The 15,710-nt window shown below is 37.4% G+C and overlaps 2 protein-coding genes across 2 annotated transcripts; one reads left to right on the top strand and one right to left on the bottom strand.

Moving 5' to 3' along the window:
- Positions 1-1,056: 1,056 nt before the first annotated feature.
- Positions 1,057-10,926, bottom strand: LOC127978598 (ankyrin repeat and SOCS box protein 15-like). The gene is made up of 13 exons (XM_052583372.1): positions 10,680-10,926; positions 10,535-10,590; positions 10,314-10,445; positions 10,051-10,209; positions 6,908-7,153; positions 5,700-5,871; positions 5,054-5,615; positions 4,399-4,552; positions 2,416-4,312; positions 2,240-2,334; positions 2,056-2,139; positions 1,741-1,812; positions 1,057-1,360 (listed from the first exon to the last, which is right to left on the bottom strand). The coding sequence occupies exons 1-9, from the start codon at positions 10,712-10,714 to the stop codon at positions 4,143-4,145; spliced, it is 1,686 nt and encodes a 561-aa protein (XP_052439332.1). The 5' UTR covers positions 10,715-10,926; the 3' UTR covers positions 1,057-1,360; positions 1,741-1,812; positions 2,056-2,139; positions 2,240-2,334; positions 2,416-4,142.
- A 3,002-nt stretch (positions 10,927-13,928) lies between these two features.
- On the top strand, positions 13,929-15,207 carry LOC127970430 (NADH dehydrogenase [ubiquinone] 1 alpha subcomplex subunit 5). The gene is made up of 5 exons (XM_052573024.1): positions 13,929-14,023; positions 14,464-14,508; positions 14,658-14,774; positions 14,867-14,932; positions 15,035-15,207. The coding sequence occupies exons 1-5, from the start codon at positions 14,003-14,005 to the stop codon at positions 15,134-15,136; spliced, it is 351 nt and encodes a 116-aa protein (XP_052428984.1). The 5' UTR covers positions 13,929-14,002; the 3' UTR covers positions 15,137-15,207.
- The last annotated feature ends 503 nt before the right edge of the window (positions 15,208-15,710 follow it).

The following is a 15,710-nucleotide window of genomic DNA, read 5'->3' as shown; positions in this document are numbered from 1 at the left end:
AAATGGTAATGTCCTTTATAATATCAAGCAAGGTGGTGCATATGCTTGAATTTGAAACACTTAAGGAAAATCTATTTTAAATTGCTCTGTACGTAATTACTTGTGTTATGATGGTGCATTAAATGAAATCACAATAGCCGCTGACAGTATAGCACTATTAAGTGTTTTTCACATAAATGCTATCATCAGTTTGTTTTAGAACTTGACTATCCAGAATATTGTAGGGTGAATTTAGTTTTTTCATATGTGCCAAGAATACCACATAGAGCTAAAGTAACACGTCACAAGCTAAGAGTGAGGGGCAGATTATCCCAAGAACGGTTATCAGCCTGGCATGAACCATTTTGAGGATTTAAATAAATCCTCTTCTCTCTTAGCCTTTTACTGGTTTGGTCTCGCTTCTGATGTCATCATCAGGATTAAAATTTGCTTTATTATTGCATTTATCAAAGCATACGTCATACTGTCAAATCCTGACTAAAATCTAGTCAATCTAAAAAGAGACTAAATGTTAATATGGTGTGGATATAAATGGATTTTGAAGTTTGTAAGCTGTCAGGTCAGGTCTGTGTGTGTGTAATGATCAGATTTGGTCTTATGTGAACGCTCAGATAAGCTGTTTGTTGTCCCATAGGATCCAAACAATCACGTAAGTCTAGGATCTGTGTTTATTACAGGAATACAACATCCACTGCATCGACTGGCATTGAAAGTGCAGGAATGTTGTTGGTCTAATAACAAGTGCCTCTAGCAAACAACAGATTCCACAAAATCCACCGTGTTTTTGGACTGGGGCCATAATCAGTGTTTAGGTGAAGTTTGAAATTTGTCATATTTTTATGGTTTAAAAAGTTATGCAATGTTATAAAAATACAAGGTCGGACAAACTGTTTCTAGAGTTAATGTATTTTTAAGTAGCATATCTATTTAGACACTATTTGAAATACTTTGACAGACTTAAAATAGTTTAAGTCTGTCAAACTCAAAGTAATTACATGACATAAGACTAAGCAAAAACTAACATTGGTTCAATGAAATTATGACAGAACAGGAGGGTATTCTTAAGTGAAATTTAGTGAAACATTTACATCAAGAGGTTTTCAAACATCAAACAAAATCTACTTGACTTTATAGTCAAAATATAACCTTTAAACAATCTCATCAGACATTTCATAAAATAAGTCAAGACTGTGCAAACACTGAACATTTTTCTAGATGAGTGCAAAAACACAGCACCAGTGCACTGACCCTAGACTTCATCATCTCATCTTCAAATGCAATCAAAACATCCACTGGTGTTAAAGACAATGTCCACTCTGATGGTGATTGCTGCCTTCTGCACCTGATCAAGCTCCTTTTTCTAAATGTAGTACGGGGAAAAAAATAGCGTATGTCACATATCATAAAAAATACCTTTATGAGGGCCGACACCATATTTCAGTTTCCATAAATGACAAAGGTATGGAGGATTGCATCGGCACCTTAACATTTGAGCTTCCATTTAAAGTGTTTCCTGTGATCTACAAGAGGCATTGTTCAATGTTTAAATGTGAATGAAAGCCTAAATTAAAGTTCTTTTAAAGCTTGAAAATAAAGACTTTCAACAGATTGACAAAAACAATGAAAGAATAGTTTTTTTCTGTTACAATTGTATGACAAAATGAATCATGCTGATGTCAGCTAAAAGATTAAAATGTTGCGAAGTTAATATAATATTGTCCTGATATGTATCCATATAACCTGTGTGTCTTGAAAACATCTGCTGTCTCTTCTTTTCGGGTCATAGTGTGAAGTATCAATGCCATTATTGTCCTTAAAGAAAAAAACACAAAGTTAGGGTAGTTGAACAATTTCTTTTTTTTTTATCTGGGCAGTGTATGAATAATTTGATCAAAGTCCAGATTTAAATTTCAGTCTAATAATCAGTATTGTATTGCTTCAGGAGACTTACCATTTGTGCTGCAAGAAAGTTCTGGTCATCATTACATTTGCATTAAAAACTGAAGAATTATGTATTTAAAGAACTTAAATTTATTGCAGGTGAATTCTACTTACGTCATTGTGAGCACGTACAGTAGTATTGCCAATAGCTGCTATATTGTTGCCATTAACATCACAAGGACCCTCACTGCCTTTGCTCTGAAAAGGTTGATTTCAAAAGCATTACAACATTTTATTTAGTATGAGTTTCAAATAAGACAATGTGGAAAGCAAATAAAAGTCTAAAATGTTAACTAACGTTTAACAGCCATCATAAACCCTCCTCGAGCCGCTTTGTTCACTTCGGCGGATTTAGTAAGCTTCATTAGCATCACATGGATATTCTAGATGAAACTGATGAGTTGAATCATATACAATGATTAATATCGACAAGTTCAAACATTGTAATATTAGCAATGTGTGAGTTTGCTTTACCAGTAGCTTTAGTTTCTGTGGTACTAGTGATGGTGAGAAATGTGGAAGTCAGCCCTCTTTCTGGTTTGAAAATAACATTTACGAAACTCGTTTGCCGGTGTCCGACTGTGAGAAAGAGCAAAAATGAATCCTTAATTTTCCACTGGTAAAATGGTACCGTAGTCTAAAGCACTGTGTTGATAACTTTGATGTAATGGTGTGTTGGCACATCACTTCTTTGCTAGCTAACATTAAAGGGGTCGTATGACGTTGCTAAAAAGAAGATTATTTTGTGTATCTGGTGTAATGAAATGTGTTTATCCAGTTTAAGGTAAAAAAAAAAAAAAAAAAACATTATTTTCCACATAATGTGCATTATTGTTTCTCTTCTAAACATACTGTGATGCAGTCTCCCAGCGCAACGAGAAAAAAGCAATAAAACCCATTACAAACGAAACTTTAGTTGCATCCAGTGGTGACATAATTCCTCGTTATAATGATTTATACTATGTTTTTATGCATTGTGTTGCCATGTAAACATAAAACCATGTCTGCATTTGTGATCTGAAAAACTACAAACAACAAGCGCTAACGTTACTCTACACGGTTCAGAAATCTTGTTTGAATCAACTGTGGCAAATCCTTTAAACATTAAAACATAACTTTAGGCTGTGAGTCAGTAGTGCCAGACTATCCTTGAAAAACTGGAATTGCACCACTTTATAGAAAAAAGGGATCTATAAAGGGATCTTATGAACAGTTTGGAACTCTCCAAAGAGAAAGGAAAACTTGAAATCACATCATATGTCCTCTTTAACACTTACACACATTAGGTTAACTGAACTGATTGATTTTCAGGTAAAAAAACACAACAAAACATAAAATATTCACACTCCAATCAAGAAGTTGGGAAAACCTGCCTGTTATTTTCCTTGACCGAGAGCTGTCCTGCTGTGACTCCGTGTCAGTGTGGGATGGGGGGACTTCACTTGACCGAATGAAAAATGCATGTGCATTTTTTGTTTGTTTATTTTTTTATTTTTAGGAAACACGCTTGGATAATATTCTGTCTTGAGTAAAAGTAAATAGCTTTAAAAGTCTTTATAAGACAGATTATGAAAGATGTAAATATGTGACCCTGCACCACAAAACCAGTCATAAGGGTAAAGATTTTTATACATCATCTGAAAGATTTGATTGATTTATATAGAAGCTTTTCATTGATGTACAGTATGCTTTGTTATGATAGTGGAATATTTGGCCGAGATACAACTATTTGAATATCTGGAAGTTTTTAGCAATGCATATTACTAATCAAAAATTAAGTTTTAATATATTTACAGTAGGAGAAAAAAATGTTGGGCATAAAATGTTTTTGGCATAAAAGAATAATCAATAACTTTGACCCATAAGATATCCCCCAGTGACTTAAGACTGATTTTGTGCTCCTGGGTCACATATAATAACCTAGAGCTCTAGGCTATACAAATATGTTTTTTCGGGAATCAATATTTAAAATAAATTATTCAACATCAGGTAAGCTCAAATCAGCCGTAGAACTTTAGTAGATGATTTTCTTTAATCATTAGAGTTAAAATATTTTTAGTAACTTATTCAGATTGACTTCTTAATATAATTAGTTTTTGAGTTCACATCAGAAATATTTGTTGTGTTGAAATAATTTGGAGTTGGATCACTACTCATGTAGTGATTTTCACTGTTAGGTTTTAGTGTAGAGATACATATATCTACTGTTCATCCATTCGGCCGTAAATATCATATTCTTTGTAGAGTAGGAAGTTCTTCAGGCCCGGAGGGAAAGGAACGGTGCTCATGTATTCTGGGTTATTCAGTCGTCTCAGTGTCATACATCTCCTGATAACCAACCTGGCCTGGTGTTTCAGAGAGCGAGGGTTCCCTAACACCAAACAGACATAAATACATGTTTGTTTATTTTTACATGCATTTTAGGAATGACGTGAAAAGTAACCAGACGTGTCTTACTGAGGGTTTCACAGATATCAGGCCACTCCTCTTGTCTCTCCAGAAGACATTGCAGTTTAGAGCAGATGTCCACGTGATTCACGTAATCTAGGAGTGTCTGCACCACCCTCCCCGCCAAATGCGCCATCCATGAAACACTAATAAACTCACAAAACTTCAAACACAGAACAGGGTGCATAATTAGGCCATATATAAATATATACATTCACTAAGAATTAATCGCTAGCTCTTTTTGCATTGTTATATAACCATAATAAAATGTGAGTGCGCACACACAAAACAGTAACAGCGCAACATTTATTATGACAATGCATTCTAGAAGAAACCTAATTCACACGGATATGAGTTTGGTTTTAAATGTTTAAGTCGCAGTGCTATATCAGCACGCCTGGTTACGCTGGTTATTGAATAAGACGCATGTTTTTGCGAACGCAAAAGTGGCCCAACACTGCACCGTTGTTTTCTAGCCCCCGAACATGATGCTTTAGAAACAATTTGTTCAGATTGCTCTTGATTTGAGTGTATTATAAAGCCTCTAATTGCAATGTTTATTGCATTTTCAGGGGTTTAGTGAATAAGACTTATTAGTGAATAAGTGCTGCAACTGTTAGTGAATTCACTACATTGTTTTCTAGACCCCAAACATGATTCTTACGGTTACTTTATTCGAATCACTCCTGATTTGGTACGAGATGCTAGCAGCCTCTGCCCATGTGTATGTTGTTACCCAGTTGTCATGGTAACACTCAAAGCAGCTTTCTGCATGGTAACCGTTGTTAAGGAGCAGACGCAGCATCATTTCATCTTTGAGGCAGTATTGCAATGCCGTGGGAAACGCGGTGTCACTGATGACAGAGAAGACACAGTTGACGTCCGCCCCATAGGCGAGAAGAAGTGACACCAGCTCGTACTTCTCAGCTCTGACGGCCACCAGGAGGCAGCGCAGCGGGTCCAGGTCCGGCATCGCACCTGCTTTCAGAAGCATCTCGGCGCAGGTGACGTCTCCATTGCAGATGGCGAAGTACAGCGGGGTCTTCCTCATGTCACCGTAGTTTTCGGAAATATGGCTGCCGAGGATTGGGTTGACGTCAAAACCTTTCTGGATGAGCAGCTCAAGACATTCAGCATGGCCTCCGTCTGCCGCAGAATGAACCGGACTCATCCCACACAGACGGATGGCCTTCTTATTGGTGATGTAAATTAACTTCTTCAGAGCCCTGTCAGTTTAAAGAGAGATTAAATAATTATTAGCGCAGAGATGTTTGGTGAAGTGTGGTGAGACTGATTTGCTGTGCTCTCACAGGTAGTGTCCCTCGTAGGCTGCGCGGTGAATCGGCAGTTGAGAGCAAAGACTGGCTACATTAGGATTGGCGCCATGTTGTAGGAGTAGATCAATACAGTCCAGGTTCCCACAGCCTGCGGCGTCATATAACACACTGTCTCCATTGGTAGCTTGTGCTGTGGTGTCGCCCCCTAGAGGTGAGAGCAAGAAAGACATTCCGTTTTGGGAAATGAACCTTTAAAGCTGCAGTAGGTAACTTTTGTAAAAATATATTTTTTACATATTTGCTGTCATTATGTCCTGACAGTAGAATATGAGACAGATAATCTGTGAATAAATCAAGCTCCTCTGGCTCCTCCCAGTGGTCTATTGCCATTTGCAGAAAGTCATCCGCTCCCGGTAAGAAACAACCAATCAGAGCTGCGGTCCGTAACTTTGTTTGTGTTCAAAATGTAGACAAATATATATAATAAGCGAGTACACCATGAATCCATTTTCCAAACCGTGTTTTTAGCTTGTCCTGAATCACTGGTGCATCTATAATAAGTGTTTATATTCGGACTATTTTAGATTGCTTCGGGGATACCGCGGCGGAGTAACCCAGTACCTTTGTGATTCTTCATAGACATAAACAGAGAGAAGTAGTTCCGGCTACGATGTTCTTCCGCAAGACGCAAGCAGTTCTGTTTATTAACCGCTAGAACGTCAAAAGTTCCCTACCGCAGCTTTAAATGCCTTATAGTTGAGACTGCATATTTAATCAAATTATTCATTTTGTATGAGTCTTAAAGTAAATAGAATACATTATTTTATGAAAGTAATAAGCTATGAAAATAGCCTATTACTTCTGAATTATGTTTTTTTTTTTTAAACATATAAAAATGTAAAAGTCTTAATAACATTTTAAGTGGGCCTTAAAAATTCTGGGAAGTGTCTGGAAATGTTCTGCTCTTTTGTAACCCTAGCCTTTATGCAGAGCACCAAAGCAGAAAAAAAAAGCATTTATTTCATTCTGGCCGATTTAAAAGTTGCAATTCCCAGATTTTTATGCATGACATTTTATTAATAATAAGCTAAACTAAGTACATTTGCACACCAGTAAAAAAAAAAAAAAAAGATTATTTATAGTATTCATCACCAGTAGGTTACATTTAAATCTGATAAATTATTGTTATTTAATATTAACATAATTCATAATTTACTATAGGGATGGATACCCTGACTTACCATGTTGGATAAGGATTTCCAGTATTTCCGGATGGCCGTACTCTGCAGCGATGCCCATCGGTGTGACCCCATGTCCGTCCCGTCCCATCACCTTCCCCCCGTGTCTCAGCAACAGCATCAGGATGTCCGCGCAACCCACCTTAGCAGCCTCATGGGTGGCCGTCCACTTCTTCAAACACAGCTGCCTCACGAAGGCGCCTCCCATTATCAGTGCATATACCATTTCATAAGAGTTTGCCCTTACAGCTACAAAAGGAAACATGGGAATATGATCCTGAAGCTTAGTATAAAACTCAAAACGCAAAACCATGCATTTTCATGTACTTGTGCAAAACCATAATACACTTTCTTTCTTTCTTTCTTTCTTTCTTACATTCACAAGCCGGTGACACTATACTGATGTGATGTGATTTAATCCTGCTTTTATAAAGTTGTGCTTAATTTTGCATGTATAGGACAAAGTGCAATTATGGGTTAAATTTAACCCATAATAAAAAAAAAATTATAAAATAAAAACATTAAAAAGAAATTGTATCTGTCATAAAACAATTTTTAATGGGTATGTCACGATCAGGTTATTTGTGCACCCCGATACGATTCCACTCCAATACCGAGTCCCGAGCAAATACTTTTATATTTCTATAGGAATTTATGTTTAGTTCATACATTAAAGTTATTAAATTCAATAGTGTGTATACAGTTTTATTAATTTATTTTTTAAACAATACATTTTTTTTATTATTGATCGGCCCAGATCCTTAAGATCAGCTTGGGACATCCCTAATATTTAAAAACATTATTTTAGGATAATTTATGTTTCTGGCTTTGACAATATTCTGTGCCAATTAAACACATTTAACCCAATTCTTAGTTGGCAACTAAAACAAAACAAAAACTTTTATTTCAACTGTATAAAGTGAAGTATTTGTACATCATTTTGTTGTACTAAAGTAATGCTAATTTCTATATATTTTGAATAAGATATATTGACTCCGTCGTTCTACCCGGGGGACTTCAACGCTCACGTGGGCTGCGACAGTGACACCTGTAGAGGCGTGATTGGGAGGAATGGACCCCTGATCAGAACCCAAGTGGTGCACAGTTATTGGACTTCTGTGCAAGTCACAGTTTGTCCATAACGAACACCATGTTCAAGCATAAGGGTGTCCATCAGCGCACGTGGCACCAGTACACCCTAGGCTGGAGGTCGATGATTGACTTTGTGGTCGTTTCTTCTGACCTCCGGCAGTATGTCTTGAACACTCGGGTAAATAGAGAGGTGGAGTTGTCAACTGATCATCACCTGGTGGTGAGTTGGATCCGATGGCGGGGGAGGAAGATGCACAGACTCTGTGGACCCAAACATATTGTGAGGGTCTGTTGGGAACATTTGGCTGAGCCCCCTGTCAGAGAGATTTTCAATTCCCTCCTCCAGCAGAGCTTCGACCAGAGTCTAACAGAGCCTGTGGACCATGTTCTCCACCTCCATTGTTAATGCAGCCACTCGGAGCTGTGGCCATAAGGTCTCCGGTGCCTGTCGAGGTGGCAATCCCCAAACCCGGTGGTGGACAACAGAAGTAAGGGATGCTGTCAGGCTGAAGAAGGAGTACTTCCAAGCCTGGCTGGCTTGCAGGACTCCTGAGGCAGCTGACGGGGACCACGTGATTTCGTCTCTGCTTTTTGCAGATGATGTTGTCATGTTGGCTTCATAGGGCCAGGACCTTCAGCATGCGCTGGGATGGGTTGCAGCCAAGTGTGAAGCGTCTGGGATGAGAATTAGCTCCTCCAAGTCCGAGGCCATGGTTTTTAGCCAGAAAAGGGTGGTATGTCCCCTTCAGGTTGGTGGAGAGCTCCTGCCTCAAGTGGAGGAGTTCAAGTATCTTGAGGTCTAGTTCACGAGTGAGGGAAGAATGGAGCGAGAGATTGACAGGTGGATAGGTGCAGCTTCTGCAGCAATGCGGTCGATGTACCTGTCTGTCATTGTAAAGAAGGAGCTGAGCTGCAAGGCCAAGCTCTTGATTTACCAGTCAATCTACTGTGCGTTCCTACTCTCACATATGGTCATGAGCTGTGGGTCATGACTGAAAGGACAAGATCCCGTATATAGGCAGCTGAAATGAGCCTTCTCAGTAGGGTGGCGGGGCGCTCCCCTAGAGATAGGGTGAGGAGCTCGGCCACTCGGGAAGAGCTCAGAGTAGAGCCGTTGCTTCTCCACATCAAGAGGAGTCAGCTGAGGTGGCTCAGGCATCTGTACCGGATGCCTCCTGGACACCTTCCTGGGAAGGTGTTCCAGGCACATCCCTCGGGGAAGAAGCCCCGGGGAAGACCAAGGACACACTGGTGGGACTATGTCTCTCGGCTGGCCTGGGAACGCCTCAGTATCCCCCCGGAAGAGCTGGAGGAAGTGTCTAGGGAGAGGGAAGTCTGGGCGTCTCTGCTTAGACTGCTGCCCCTGCGACCCGCCCCCAGATAAGATAAAAATGAAAATATAAATAAAAACTAAAAAATTATTAATTTAAGATTTTGCCTATATAAAATCACTTCATTACATTTAGGATAATTACATTAAATTGTGTAAAATTTGATTGATTGTCATGAGAATAATGGCACAATGCAAGAAAATAAATAAATAAAAGATGTTTTATGATGTTTAAAGACCAGTAAACATCATAAAATTTTTATTCATAATAATAATAATAATAATAATAATATATTAATGATTACATCTTTTTATTAATGCGAAATATAATTTTTTTTTTTTTTCGTTTTTTCTTAAGTTAGGGGAAATAAAGTTGTCATTTATTCGTGAAATTCACCTGGGAAAGTAATGAAATTTTAATCCACATAACTTTTGTTTATAATGACATCTGCTTAAAGGGACAGTTCACCAAACAGTTGATGGTAGCCATTGACTTCCATTTTTTATTTGTATTTTTTTCAAACAGTTGAAGTCAATGGTTACCGTCAACTGTTTGTTTACCAACATTCTTTAAAATATTATCTTTTGTGCTTTAAAAAGATGAAAGAAACATATACAAATGTAGCGTGATCATTTTAATTTTGGGGTGAACTATGCTTTTATTTGCTTATTGAGAGCTCCACCAAGAGACAAGTCTAATTTTATGATGTTTTTGTTGTAATACCCAGGAGTAGTGGCGTCTCATTCCTGCTGTTCGTGTTGTGTGGGGATGCTCCGTGATGGAGAAGAACTTTTACGCCCTCCACATGTCCAGCTTGACAAGCCAGTGTCAGAGCGGTGTCTCCATCAACCGTCATCTCCTCCATGCTCAGCTCATGGGATGCTATCCAGGAAAAAAAAGATGCCAGTATATATATACCTCTGCTTTATATCGAGCTAATTGTGAGTCATTTATACACACTCTACCACAGACATGATTCCACTCACCCAGGAGGACGTAATCCAATACACAGACATCAGGCTGGATAGACGCTCTGTGCATCGGTAGCCAACCCGTGCTGTCTCTTTCCTTAAAGGCATCCCTGTACTTCTGCAGTATTCTCAGTGCAAACACATCACCTGAATAATATTACACACCCATATGAGGAATATCATGCCATTGGACAATCAAAACAGAGCATTGATATTTCGGGACATGTATGGAGTACCTTGATCTATTGCAGATAAAATCTTGAGGTTTTGATCACTGGCTGTTTCTAAAGTCCTGCATGAGAGAATGTGAGACTTATTTGAAATGCATATATCATTATTGTAGTTAAATTACAAATATATTGCAAAAGGTATTGTGCATACCTTGTTGTTATGTTCAAAACAGAGACTGCATGCATCTTGGAGGCTCATTTGAATAACAAACCCAATCAGCTGATCTTCATCTATTTATTCCACGTGGTCCATTGTAGTTTCAGAGCTCAAAAAGATGCAACACAATGCAACTCCAATCTCGATGAAAACTTGTGTCATGCAGATGGATCATAAAACACAGTTGTCACTGTTTAATCAGAAGAAATCCAATGCACCTTGAAGAGCTGTGGAGCAGACTGAGTGTGTCTTCACCGGTCCTGGAGGATATATTTAGTGCTGACGCACTTGTGACACTCAAAGAATGTGAGTCACTTTGACACAACAAGGCAAAAAGGTTTTGAGTTCCATCACATGTAGTGACTCACAGGCACACATGGTCTTTAATTTGCTTTCTTAAAACCGAGACAGAAGACATACAAATCTGCACAATACAGATACAAACACACATTATCTGAATCGGGATTGTTTCATGATGTTCAGCTTTATGTGTGAATGTGCAGGTCATTATTGCTTACATTCAGTCTTCGATTGAATATTTGGAAACAAAGCCATTTGACTGATTTGATTGTTCATGTCTGTTAATAATCTGCCCTTTTAAACATCTGCCTTTGGCAGAATCTGTTTTGCACTCAATAAATTTGACATAAAAAAAAAATGTAAACTAAAACGCAGAATGTTATGGAATGGATATGCTCGTTATTTTTATTTAGGTCCACTTACGAAGTTTGATGACCTTGAAAAGAAATTCCAGGCATTTGACCTTTTAAAATACAATGTAACTCTTTTTTTTAATGTTAGAATGTCTATCTTTGCTCATATGTACCCTTCATTAGATGTCTAATATAATGTATAAAGTTTTTACTACGTAACACCAACAGCTTATATAAGTGGAAAAACAGCAAATCCATCTAGACTTTCCTGGTGGGCCGGAGCTCTGCAAAGTTTTGTTCCAACACACATACCAAGTCGTCCTCAAATAAGCCTGAAGGACGTGGTCAGCTGCAGCAGGTGTGTGTTGAATTTAAACTCTGCAGCTCTGGCCCTCCAGGAGTTTGACTCCCCTCCTCCACAGCAATGGCAACCTCATTTGTTGGCACTAGGTGGCGTATTTACAATGTAGTAAACTCTGTGTAGCTTTTGGGTCACAGGAAATAACGCCATTATGTGTTAGACATGACCAACTTACATATATACATGCTCTCACACCAGGGTTTCAGAACAAGGGTTAACAGAATCACTGTTAAGTTAATAAAAGAAAAGAATCAGTGTGTTAACGTGCTCCCCCTTGTGAACAATAAGTGTATCTGCATTATTGCATGAACTTTAAATAGTCCAGTATTTAGTTCCAACCCTGGGTAAAAACAGATGAAGCAAGGTCTTCGAGACGCTAGAAACTTCCAGGCTTGGACTGTTTTGTAACAACAGTCCAAGCCTGGAAGTTTCTAGCATCTCAAAGACCTTGCTTCAGCTATATATGTATTCAATAAAGCCTTAATCTGAATAAACTAATTATTTTTATTTTATTAGTCATGTATGTGTTATCATTTTGACAAAGTTTTTCCCATTTGTGGGATTGTTTGCACATATGCAAAACACGCTTATATGGAGAAAAGCATTTTATGTATGTAAGCAGATTTGATCTTAAGACTCCATGATTAAAAAGCAATGCTTCTGAGCCACTGAATCTGACAAAGTCCATATTGTTTTGAATGGGTTTTTATTGAGACTTTTTAAAAAGCACTAGAGCTTTACTGGAATAGCCTCCTTAGATTCACAACTCAAAAGTAAAGACATTTGCACATCTACATGCCGAGGGAGTTCAGCAAGACAGACAGCAAACGGTAAACAAATCTTATAGACGAACACTTTTCAGGAAATATCTGTTTTAGGCTTACAATCAGGGTTAGGTGCTTCAATACTCTTGTTAATCAGCTATCATTTCACACTGATTTTAGCAATAAATTATTGGTAGGTAGGGTTAGGTTTATCGGTATGGATTGGGTTAAGTTTATATTTTTGGACAATAATGTTGATCCAGGACCAACAAAAGGTGTTGATCCAGGAACATGTATTACTTTGGCAAAATCACGTCGACTCACAACTATTACTTATACAGTTAAAGTTACTTTTTAAAACAGAGAATGACAAGTCTGCCAAAGAAAGCGCAGCATCACCTGAATACTCCAGCAGACACATTAAAGCCCTGCTTTGATAATAATACATCAATACAAACTTCAAATGAGGACTGCGTCACCACTAGGCGGCGCAATCGGGTTTCTTCTTCAGGCTGCTTGACAACATGACGCGCGACGACAGTCACAAAAACAACAACAACACGTGCAGATCCTGCAGATGATTCAGTCTTAAAAGGAGGATTTTGTCACATTAACTAGAATCAGAGGAAAATTGCTGCCCTCCTGTGGCTACGGTGTGGAATTGCAAATTTGCTAATTATTATAATTTTTTTTTAATTACCCCCCCCCCCCCCCCTTTTTTACAATAATATTCAGTTCCATCACACAAAGGCACAATGTAAACAGGGAAACGTTGCACATCTCAAAGCATGTAAAACATAACAATTCAAACTGAATACAAACAGCAACTTATAAAATCTTTTTTCTCATAAAGATTTTTTTGTCTATAATTTCTAAAAATATATATCTGTATCTATCTATCTATCTATCTATATATATATATATAGAGAGAGAGAGAGAGAGAGAGGGAGAGCATTGATTTACAATTATTTGATAAATTATTGGATTACATCAGCTCCTAAAAAAATATTTCCTAAAATAAATAAATAAAATATCTAGTAAGAAAAACGGAACCACCCTCCTGTGGTGAGTTTTAAGTATTAATTAATGCTGCAATTAATTTAAGACGTTATTTACAACGATTTTATTTATATATTTAAAATAATTTCGAAATCACGTTTAATAGTGCCAATGCTAGAATAGCTACTTTTAAGTGTTGTTGTGACATTGACTTTGTACAATATTTTTGATTCATTTTGTTAAAATAGATTTACATTGTTTAAAAAAATAGTAATTTAAAAATTACACTATTATTATTATTACATTATTATTAGTATTAATATTATTTAGTAAGACGAGGCAGACGAATTTAATTTTAAGAGATTCGTTTCAATACGTAACAGATCGTTTTAAAAAAATCCAACTTCAAAGCGCAAAAAAGTTATGTAGAACCTATTTACTATTACCTTAAATAATGTTTTATTAATAATATAAGCCACGGACGTCACACTCGGCCGACGGAAGTTGCGTCGTTGGAGCGCGTCATCATCATCGGTTGACATGGCTGGTTTGATCAAGAAGGTACGTGCGGAGGTCATGAAAATATGTTATTAAAAACTATTGATATTCATCCGTGAATGAAGCTTGGTTCTAAATACTGAAGTGTTTTAATATATCATCTTTTTCTGCACGTCTAACCCCAGCGTTTACATGTATTTAAATGCATAATTCGTGCTTTGTTTTGCTCGAGGATAATGATGATAGCTGGTGTAATGAAACCCGAACCATCGCCATCCTACAGAAAATAGGGGTTATAATAATACAAATGATTCTTTAAGTGGTGTGATGTCTATTTGAAGCTATAAATGTCATGCATTGGAAATCAAGTTGTGCATTTGACACTTATAAGTGAAACTTGTATGAATATTGTTAATGTTTAAATGTCGAATGGCTTTATTGCATAAATTGTTTTGACACGTGTATGCATGGGAATATGCATCTTTTGATCGTCTTATATTTAGACCACAGGCTTGGTTGGCCTCGCTGTCTCCCACAATCCACATGAGGTGAGTGTTTTGATCTAATTTTTATAATTTCCATCTTTACTTTCATTTACGATCAAGGTGTTTTGTTTGTTGCAAACATATGTTTTAAGTTAGAGGACTTGTACGTATCAGAATGCTGTCTATTGAATCGTTGCTTTCTTTCCCCCAAGCGTCTTCGGATTCTGTACACAAAGATCCTGGGCGCTCTACAAACTATGCCTCAGGATGCTGCCTACAGGAAATACACCGAGCAGCTGATCAACGAGAGGCTCAACCACGTCAAAGCTGTGAGAAATCTGAGACTTAGGTTTAAGTATTCATACACATATTGATATAAGAATCCTAATTTCTATATATGTGATTTGTTTTTACTATAAAGGAACCAGACGTAGAAAAGCTTGAAAAAAAAATCAGCTGTGGACAGATTGAGGAGGTTATTGCACAGGTGAGATGATGTAATAATTAAAGATCGCAAAGCCTGATTTAGGAGAACTGAGTTTATAGAGTGAATACAGCGTGCTGTACCTCATCTGTCTGGTGTCTGCAGGCCGAGGCTGAGCTGGCTCTGTCCAGGAAGATGACCGAATGGAAACCGTGGGAACCTCTCGTAGAGGATGCACCGGTGAACCAGTGGAAATGGCCCATCTGAAGTCCTCATGATGTTCATGTACATATATCATGTTTATATTAAATACTAAAGAAATAAACACTGTCCATTTAGGTTGTGCGTTTTCTTTTTTACCTTTTTTGCAGCTGATTGTCAAAGATTGAGCTGGAAATGAACTTGCTATGAACTCATATTTTCCAGTACATACATACATATATAGGAAATATAATAGAATTTACCATTCTTTCAATTTTGATCAGGCAATGAGAGGGAACATTTACTCCGAAGAAGGATCTTTTAGCTAGTTTAGGGTAAAATGTATACGTGCATATTATAAAAAATTAAATTTGGAGCCTTGTGCTTAATTAGACTGAGGTCTGACTCAAGCTCCAGTTAAACAAACAAAAAATGACCAAAAATAAACGTCAATCAATTGCAAGCCAAATAACATGCACACAAAATGCGATTTTTTTTGTTTTTGCATTTTTATGAATTTGTAATCTATATTGTGCCTAGGAGCTCAAATTAACTTTAATATTTTGACAAAGTCTCTCAAATATTATCTTGAAAGGTCATAAAATCTGAATATATAACTATAATACATTACTCATCAAAA

This window comes from Carassius gibelio, chromosome A4 (genome assembly GCF_023724105.1).
Source record: "Carassius gibelio isolate Cgi1373 ecotype wild population from Czech Republic chromosome A4, carGib1.2-hapl.c, whole genome shotgun sequence".
NCBI lineage: Eukaryota > Metazoa > Chordata > Actinopteri > Cypriniformes > Cyprinidae > Carassius > Carassius gibelio.
This window is presented reverse-complemented; position numbering and strand designations above follow the sequence as displayed.